Source organism: Peromyscus californicus, unplaced genomic scaffold (assembly GCF_007827085.1).
Source record: "Peromyscus californicus insignis strain IS unplaced genomic scaffold, ASM782708v3 Scaffold_11__1_contigs__length_118956290, whole genome shotgun sequence".
In the NCBI taxonomy this organism is placed as follows: domain Eukaryota; kingdom Metazoa; phylum Chordata; class Mammalia; order Rodentia; family Cricetidae; genus Peromyscus; species Peromyscus californicus.
The window spans coordinates 97,703,663-97,713,709 of NW_026294402.1; the positions used below are offsets into that span (position 1 = coordinate 97,703,663).

Below are 10,047 nucleotides of genomic sequence, written 5' to 3' on the forward strand. Positions count from 1 at the left end.
GGCAGGCCCAGCTGCTAAAGTGAATATGGAAATCCACTGTAGGCCCATCTGCCCCTTTCTCCCCTCTTCAGGCTAGCCTCTGCTGGGGTATTGGGCGCTCACAACAACAAAAACGGCTCAGCTGCCACTTCTCATGGACAGCTGGTGCTACGGACCCACCACTCTCTAGTGCTTCAATCTCTCTCCACCACCTGAGAGTTCAGCCTACCTGCCTGACTAATCATGACTGTGTGACCTCAGCAGGACATCCAGAATAGAGGTGATAGCTTACCTTTCTCAATAGGACTGCGAGGCTCCGGAAAATTGCAGAAAAGTAAGCCGATGGGAACATTCCATCCTGCAGACCTGCCCAGGCCAGTGTGGCAGGATTTCTTGCCTTGGAGCTCATTCAGCTGGAAGCCCGTATCCTTCTTCACCACGGCCACAGCCAAGTAGGAGGTTTGTGGCTCTGAAAGGGGACAGTGTGAATGGAGGGCTTTGACAGGGCACAGGGAAGCACCGCTCATCAGTGCTTGGCTCTGACTGAGGGAAGAGAGACCCAGGGGTAACTTAGATGGAACTGGCTGGTAAGAAGCCAGAGAAACTTCTGTAGGCTTCAAGACAAATGGTACACTTGTAGCATCATTCCAGAAAAACAGAGTCGAGAAGCACCTACTCACGGGTCAAGGATGCTCTGTTTACCTTACTCTCATCAACCCAGGGCCACCAGGAACGCACAGCTGCAACAACACAGGCTTACATTCCCTGCCCCCCTCCAAGTATTTTATGTCCTCTGGTGACAGGGACAGTCAGAACAATCTTAGAAGACTTCTTGGACTGTTGGGCTCTCACTGTGTGCCATAGGGTGGGTTCTCCCGTGTCCATGGCACCTGAGGCTCCAGGGAGCTCGGACAAATCACCAGCGCCAATGAAGGCCAAGCTGGACCCCAGGCTGCTCTCTTTGTCCAGTGAGGATGCCTGACTCAGAAGGTCCATACCAGCCTTCAACCAGCCCGAAGTCCCCAGATGCTTTGATTTGTGCCTAGAGGGCTAGAAGATCTTCTCACTCCCCACTGACTCCCCAAAGAGAACACTTGCTAGTATCTAATATCTGATATCTGCCTATGAAAGGAGATTTAATCTCTACCAGGAGACAAAGCCACAACACACCCTCCTGGGCACTTTGGGAGAACTTACTTTCAGGTGTCCCATAGATCTCTACTGCCACAGGCCTTAGGTTGTTGGGAGTCAGGCCTGCCTCATACACCCAACCAGCGTCCAAGGTTGTGGCATCTGCTTCACTACCCTAAAAGAGAATAACTCTCAATGAAGCCCTTGCTTCCAAAGAAAGCCTCCCTAAGCCAGAACAGATGGGGAGGGACTAGCGATGCCCCATGGGTCCAGGGCCAGAAAACCCCAACTCTAGCCAAAACACATCCAACCCTGCTGGCTTGGGTTGATTCCATGTCTGTCAAAAGACCACTTGGCTACTGTTCACATTTGTTCCTTTGTAGAGAAAGAGACAGAGTGTTTTTCTCTTTTCCCTGATGTGTCCAGAGCCTGGCCCAAAATACCGTAATGTAGATCTACTCTCAGCAATTGTAGAGGCTTGGCCTGGCAGGCTTGGTGGGGGGAAGAGTCCTTCCCTCTCTGGAGGTGGGCACAGCCAGTGTACTGTAGGTTCTGACAGGGTTGTATTGAACACTCAGGGCCTGTCGTGGTTTTTATATCTGTTTCCATGCTCAGCCACACAGAAGGGTCCTTCATTCAGACACCCTTGTGTTTTAAGCATTCCTGTAGCTCCTCTGTGGGTGCTGTTGTGGAGCGGCCTCCGAGGAAGATGAAGACCTTAAAGGCACTTGGCCTACCACCGACTCGGGATTCCTCGCTTTTCCCTGTAGTCCTGGGCCCATGAAACAGTAGGAACCAGCATGCCATGCTCACACACACCTGATATCCCAGAATTTGGTAGACCCAGGCAGGAGGATCAAGGTTCAGGGTCACCCTCTCACTTTCATTTCTGGTATAATTGTCTACTTGGATGCCTGACACTCCCTCACCCCCAGTTCAATTTTTACAGGTGAGCAAAAAACGGAGTCCTATACAGGTTAAGCCACTTCAGGATGTCACATGACTGCCAAGATATTCAACTGGGATTTGGGGCCAGATAGTCGGGCTTATTTCTCATCATCGTTACTTCAACATTGCTTATTTTATTTTAGGCTTTTGTGAATGTTCAACATTTTTTTGGTATTTTTGTTTGTTTTAAGGCAGTTTATGTATCTGTGCTGATTTTGAACTCATGAGCCTCCTGCCTCAGCCTGTAAAGTGCTAGAACTACAAGCATACACCCTCATGCCCCACTAGACTCTTGTGTTTCAATCAATAAGCCGCTTGAACTATTCCAACGATGTCAACAGCATATTTTCTGCTTCCTCAAAGTCTTTTCTTTTAAAGGGTCTAGCAAGGTTTATTCAAAAGCAGAGCACAGTCCCCTGTGGTGGGGAGGAGTCCCACAAATGGGTTGTCCTTGGCTTAAAGTCTTAAAATGAGCACATCTGCCTTTGACCTAGCACAGTGGTTCTCAACCTTCCCAATGCTGCCACCCTTTAATACAGTACCTCGTGTTGTGCTGACCCCCAACCATCACATTATTTTGTTGCTACTTCATAACTATAGTTTTGCTACTGTTATGAATTGTAATGTAAATATCTGTGTTTTCCAATGATCTTAGTTGACCTCTGTGAAAGGGTTGTTCAATGATCCCTGAGGGGTCGTGATCCACATGTTGAGAACCACTGATCTAGACACTTGAAAACAGAGTTCTTACTGATCGATTTTTAAGGCAAAAAACTATGACTTCATGGTCTCTGTCATGTTACAGGTAAGTAATAAGAAAGTATGTCTAAGTGAAATCACTAATGATAGAAGTCAAATTTTTAATGGCTTTGGTTGCCTTATTATCATAAAATAGGCACACACATTACCATTGTGGCCATTTAAAAATGGACACTTAAATAATTCACATTGTTGTGAGACCATCACCACCATCCATCTCCAGAACATTCTCATCTTCCCCAGTGAAACTCTATCCACCCCCATTGCCCCAGTCCCAAGTGATGGCCATCCAGCTTCCTGTCCATTAAACCGTACACACACACACACACACACACACACACACACACACACACACACACACATTCCTTTGATGTATATCCATCAGGAAGCCCGGGCATCTGTATCCCCACTTCTGTGTGAAAATGGAACCCTAAATATCTACCTGCCAGTCAGCCGACACTGCTGGCCTCACCAGGTCCTCTTTGAGCAATCTTCGGCTACTCTTTTCCATACTCTATTGAGTTCCTGCTCTCCTCCTCTCTTGATCAAAATGTCTGCTTTACCTCTGCACACACTAAAATGGAGCTCAGTTCTCCCCCTACTGGCTGTACTCACAATTACAAATCTTGTTTGTCCTATTCTACTTAGGAGCTGGCTGGGTTTCTCTGGTTTCCTGCTTACACCTCACACCAGCTGGGCTCTGCCTTTGAGTGTGCTGTGTACATTCCTGGTGTGTACCCATGGCTCTTCATAGAGAGCCCTACCCTGGGTCATCTGTTGACTTTTAGCTCCATTGCTTCCTTCTCTAAGAGATAGACAGTGACTACAGAAACGAAAAGTTGTCTTTATGTGTGCCTGTTGGAACGCCACTCTTTACGTTTGTTGACATGAATAGTTCACCCACTAGCAACCCTTTCTTCTTTCCTTACTAGGTTGTGGACACCTCGAGGGTGAAGGTAACCAACCCTGCAGCTCCGTGAGACAGTAGTAGTAGAGGGACAGCCATGCTCAGATGTACAAGAGCAATGCTGAGGGAGAGTGGAAAACAAAGGGGTCAGCTGTCATCCGCCATCACCACTCTTAATTCCTGCCCCTGTATTCACTCATCTTTCCAAAGACGTGTCCAGGACCGGTATGGTGGGGGGATGGAATGTAGTGTAGAGTGTGTGCCTAGCATTTCCCAAACCCTGGGCTCAAGCCCTAGCAACACACACACACACACACACACACACACACACACACACACACACACACACACACACGAGAGAGAGAGAGAGAGAGACAGACAGACAGACAGACAGACAGACAGACACAGAGGGAGGAAAGAGAAAGGGAGGGAAGGAAGAAGAGAGAGGAATAGAATTTCCCAGCAGGGTTAAGCAATAATTTTTAATGCCACAGACATTCCTATTTTCCCGAGTTCACAGAACTTACGTGCCTCAACAGAGTCACCTTTGAAAGCACACTGTCCCCTGCCTTATGGACGGTAAAGATGACCTCTTCTATTTCCATTTTCAAAGTGATCTGAAGAGCAGCAGGGGTTGACTGCCCCACCCATCTGCCTCCTACCTGACATTATTCCAAACTGACTACAGAAAGCAACCCTGCAGCCTTCTACCGTGCGAGGCAGCGGGACTTACTGAAATGGCCTTGATGCAGTCGGAATAGGAGGTTTTCTTCACACAAGCCAGCTGGGGACCGTCAGCTGGAAGGACGGCTTTCATGTGGTCACGGAAACTGATGCACTTGGAGTTTTCATGCTCGGACACTGCGCACCATCTTACGGTTTTGTCAGGGACAGCCAGACATAGTCCTGCCGGAGAGAAGGCAGAGGCATGAGGGACCCGCTCCCTGTGCCAGGGGAGAGAAAGCCCCACTTTCTGCAGGGTCTTGATGGCACCTCCCCCTGTTGCACCCTCATCCCACTCCTGATGGCCGTCATGACAGAGCACAGGGCTCTGGTGCATTCCGATACTGGGAACAGAGAAGGGAATTCACCCCAACGGCCTCTCATTTTCCCACCAAAGCCTGGGCTGCTTGGAGGGCTTGCTGGGGGAGCTGAGGATGACAACCCACTCCTCTCCCACCTCCTTGCCTCACTGTCATGGCTGAAGGTCACATCCAAACGTGAGCTTCAGTGTGAAAGCACCATTCTCAGTCACCTGGACACAGGCTCTATACTACATACAGCTCTAGGGGTCTGGGGAAAGGGATGCCATCTTTTAGAAACCAGAGAGCTGGACTCCGGGAATGATGCAGGATTGCCCAAGGTCACCCTTTTTGTTAGGAGCCCAGACTCTAGGTCTGCTGGCCAGGCCACAGAGGAAGATAACAATCTTCTGTGCTTTGCCTCTCTCTGGGCGGCAGTTAGATTGTGAATTTACCCCTGAGATTTTCAGCTATCTTCTGTTTAGAAATAACTAGAAACTCCCTTCTATTCAACAGGCTTCTGCTTCTACCAAACCTTCCCTCAATGCTTTTACCCCCTTTTGGCTTCCATTTAGAGAAACAGCTGAAGACAATCATGTGCATCACTATTTGTGTGTATGTGCTTGTATAAATAGGTGTGTGTGTGTGTGTGTGCATGCACATGTGTGCAGATGGGTACACATGGAGGCAAAGGGCAACATGGGTGTCTTCTGCTATTACTCTCTGCCTGGTTCTTTTGAGACAGGGACTCTCACTGAATCTAAGCCTTGCTGGCTCTACTAGATGGACTGGACTGGTCGTAACTCCCTGGGATCTTCCTGTCTCTGTCTCCCCAGAGCATTGCTGTACCCAGCTTTTTCCATGGCTGCTGGGGTTCTGAGTGGAGGTCCTCATGCTGCCATGGGAAGCATCTCCCCAGCTGAACCATCTTCCCATCGGTGTCACTGTTAAAATCCGTGTGATAGAGAGATCCCATAATCCATGAGATTTGGCACTGCCAGCTTCCATCACATCCCCTTTCGGGCAGCTCAGCGGGGCTCAATTCCTGACTCATCAAGGTCCACAAAGCACAAAGCATGGAGTCGGGCGGGCAAGGCCAGCGGTCCTTCAGGACGGATAAGGAAGGACAACAGGGAGGCTGGGTGCCCCAACTCTTTTCCTTTATTCCACCCTGGCCAGGGGAAAACCAGTGGCAGACTCTCTCTAAACGACCTCCTCAGCCTCTTCAAACTAGTTCATCTAAATTGTAAATGTTGTCCTTGGTCATGCACCACTGTGCACAGTCACATGAAGTGCCCCGAGCTGACTAGCATGGGAGCCTCTTCAAGCTGACCGTTTTCAAGGAAGGCAAGTAACTCAAACTAGAAGGTTCGGACAACGTGACAAATGCTAACTACAGTCCAACTAGGGCAGGCACGTGGGTCTTCGAGACCCCATCTGGAGAGCAATCAGCAGGATATATGACTGGCACCTGTGACCTCACCCGCACCTGACCCTCCCAGCCAGATGCTGTAACTACAGCTGTCATAGGAGAAGTACAGGCATGATTTGAACTCAAGAATTCTAGCTTCAGCTGGGTGGTGGTGGTGGTGGTGGTGGCGGCGGCGGCGGCGGCGGCGGCGACCGCCTTTAATCCCAGCACTCGGGAGGCAGAGCCAGGAGGATCTCTGTGAGTTTGAAACCAGCCTGGTCTACAGAGCAAGATCCAAGACAGGCACCAAAACTACACAGAGAAACCCTGTCTCGAAATTAAAAAAAAAAAAAGGGAACTCTGGCTTCAAATCCCACACTGTAGTCTAAGCCACCAGCGCCAAAGGCATCCAAGGGACGTCAGACAATGAAAAGATAGCAAGGTTAGATCCCAGAAGCCCTGACTATCACACCAAGCTGTCTGGATTGCACGGGGAGACTCTGTGTAGCGCCTGGGCAAAGTGGTTAAAAGTTTTCTAACGTGTCATATACCATGTCTGCAAATTACTGGACTTAGGGGAGACAGCCTGAGGAGCGTAGTAAAAGGTAGAGACTGAGTCAGGGTCCCAGACGCCTGAGGATCAAGGTTATTCCTAAGCTATTGAAGACCATAGAGATGTGGCAGAGAGGAAGCAAAAGGCAGGCTCTTGGAGGCTTCCAGCCTTTAGCTTGCAGGGAATGCATAATCCTTCCCTGCCCACACTCACCCAGGGCAGCACAGGCCAGCAGAGCGCCCACGGCGAACCTCATCCTCCCGGGGTGTGTGGCGAGTAGCGGGGAGCACAGACCGACCCGCTTCTGCACCGCCTCTCTGTGACCCGCTCTCCTTTATTGCCGGAGGGGGCGGGCTGGGTGCAATCTTTGACCTCCTGTGTTTGCTCTGTCCAGTTGCCCAATCGCCCCGCATCCACCCCCCTTCCTTTCTTGCCCTGATAATCACCTCATTTCCTGAACTATGAGAGAACCGCGCATGGAATCCGCTACCACCACCACCACCACCACCACAAAAAAAAAAAAAAAAAAAACACAAAACTGTTTAGAAGGAAGCCTAAACCAAATCCACTCTTTGTTATCATTGCTCTCTCGGTGCCAGGAACGGCATGGCTACAGCCGCTTGGGCGGGAGTGGCTTGCTCCAGAACCCCGGGTGCCAGAGCTGCTTGCCAGCAACTTCATCAGCCTTACACGAGGGGAGACTGGGGCTAGAGAAGGAAGGGAACTGACTTGGACCCCAGACTAGAACCGGAAAGAGAAGAAAGTTGGGCGCTGGTTAGAGAGGCAGCACCCCTCGCTCCTCGGCAGGTGGTCCCGGGAACACTCCAATCGCCAGCTCTCTCTCTCTCTCCTCCCCGCCCTGAGCTTCTGGTGGGACAGTCCAGGCTAGGAACAGTCACAGGGGCAGGAAACTCTCTCTCACTGCTAGTAAGTGGTCAAACTGTGAAACTCAGAACAGAGGGCCAGTGTTAGTGCAAAGAACAGCCCGGGAGGATGCTTCCTGTTCATCCCGATTCCCCTCGGATTAAGTAGTCATCAAACCGATTTGACTGCATGATTTTATCTCAAAAATATTGCGTTTGTACCCTCCATGTGTGCTATTTTCACTATAACGACAGTTGTGCATTTCAACCCTGTACACGGACTGGAAAATCGTGGAATGAAGTAAAAATAAAATAGGTGTTTGAAAATGTCCCTCTGGGTATATTACCTCAAATACCATCTCAGGACACAATATACACTCAGGAAAAGGTCAAGGCGCTGTAGGCAAAATGTAAACCCAGATTTCAGAACCATCAGGAGAATTTAGGGTTTTCAAAAACCAGTTCTTACTCATCTTAATCAAGATGTTGTCCACTCTGGCCCCCAGTCTCCTTGTCAAGTCCATAAGGTGGAGGTGTTAAAGCACCAATGTCAGGCTGTGGGAAGGGCCCAGTGACGCTCTCAGCGAGTCTCAGCCATGGTTAAGGTGTTCAGAGGAACCGTGAATGTCCAGAGGGTCTCTGGTGTAGAACTGAACACATAACTGAGGACATGGATACAGACGTCTGGGGCCACCAAGGACACAGAATGCTGTGATGCCAACCTGTCACCTCCCCCCCACACACACACACATCCCTACAGACGGACACAGGCCCGAGCCTCCCATGCAACCATGCAACACGTCCATCCCCATGGCTAGCCTTGTCCTGTGGACCCCTCAGAAGAATGCCAGGCACAGGATTCTGTTGTCCTTCTCCTGTACAAGAACCAAGAGCTTGGACCTCTCTACCAGGAGTGGACCAGTGATGCAGGTCTACTTCACATTTTAGAAGATGGGGAGAGCTCATGCCAGGCCCAGTCAACATGCTAATCCGGCTGCTTGGGTAGGAACAGAAACAGGAATGTTTTAAAGGCACGTGTATGTCTTGTGAGGGTTAGGGAGAAAGTCATGTTTTCTTCCTTTGCTATTTATTGTGCACATGTGTCACATGTCACAGTGTGAAGGTCCGAAGACAACTTTCAGGAGTCAGTTCTGTCTGTCCACTGTGGAGGTTCTGGAGATCAAATTCAAGTCGCCAGGTTGAAATCTGCATTGCCCACTGAGCCATCTCATTAGCCCAAAGGTCAAATGTTCTAACCTAATACTCATGTAACTGGACATCCTAAACATGGAAATGTCAAAAATGTCAAAAACAAAAGACAGGGACAGGGTGAAGCAAGCACCCAGAACTCCTCTCTCTTGGCCAGCCTTTGTTGAGAGGATCCCCATCTTCCCTCAGGATACCTCAGGGGCTCCAGATCACAGATTACGGTCCAGCCTATGGACCCAGATGAGGAGACAGAGCCAACCCACGCACTGAGCACAAGTACCGATTTGTTCATCTTTTGCAATAGCGATAACTATTGCTAAGCCAGTAGATGGTCTCCTGTAGGAAGGAGACACACCAGCTGCTCCAGAGACCATTGGTTTAACAAGGGTTTAGGGGACCTGAGGCAGACATGTGCATCACTAATGAGGAAGAGAAACCTCTGCTGCCCTGGGTTCTGTCCCCTGACCCTCTCATGGTTCCTTATGCAGCAAAGTTATATTCCCACTGCCACCCCACGGCAGGCGTTAGGATGTAGTCTGGATTCATTTGACACCTGGAGGTAGGAACATGAAGATGAGGGTGGAGATTCATGGTAGAGCAACAGGTACACTTCCGGCTGATGCCAGAAGCAGGAAGGGGGAATTGTGAGGTGTTGAATGTATGACACGAACTCAGGGATGCTCAGAGCAGGGCATGGAAGACACAGAAAATGACTGTCCCTCCCTTGTCCTCTCCTATGCCCACAAAATGAGCCCACCTCAAGCTATTCCTCCATCACAGGCTTACAGCCTTGCCTTAGCCAAGTCTCTGGTCTCCCTGGGTCCTCACCAGACCAGCCAACTTGAGGCCCTGCTTCAGAGGGATCCTCTGAGTCCAAGCCCAGAGAGGTACACAGGACATGGAGAACGTTCCGGTTTGACATGAGTACCTAGAGCGACCATGTCATCCACACATACCTGGTAGAGAGGTCCAGGCCACTGGTTCTTGTTCAGGAAAAACCCTGTGTCTTCATTCCTCAGAGGGTAGGCTGGACAAAGGCTGCTTTTGGGGTGTCCATGTGAATGCAACCCAGGCTATACTGGGTGTCCAGGTCTATGTATGTCTGTACAGTGTGGGGGATGAGAGATTGACATCACAGTGCTCTGTGTTCTTGGTGGCCCCAGACATCTGTATCTGTGTCCTCATTTGTGTATTTAATTCTGTACCCGAAACCCTCCGGATACTCCTTGTCCTCTTGAACACCTTAACAATGACTGAGACTTTCA

At 49.8% G+C, this 10,047-nt stretch overlaps 1 protein-coding gene across 1 annotated transcript in view; it reads right to left on the reverse strand.

Moving 5' to 3' along the window:
- The window catches only part of Tf (transferrin), a 53,164-nt gene extending 46,076 nt beyond the window's left edge, over positions 1-7,088 (reverse strand). The window contains exons 1-4 of the mRNA XM_052730594.1: positions 6,924-7,088; positions 4,458-4,630; positions 1,177-1,285; positions 272-448 (exon numbers count right to left, since the gene is read on the reverse strand). Of these exons, the coding sequence (XP_052586554.1) occupies positions 272-448; positions 1,177-1,285; positions 4,458-4,630; positions 6,924-6,966 (502 nt within the window). The 5' untranslated portion in view covers positions 6,967-7,088. The remainder of the gene's footprint in view (positions 1-271; positions 449-1,176; positions 1,286-4,457; positions 4,631-6,923) is intronic.
- Positions 7,089-10,047: the final 2,959 nt, after the last annotated feature.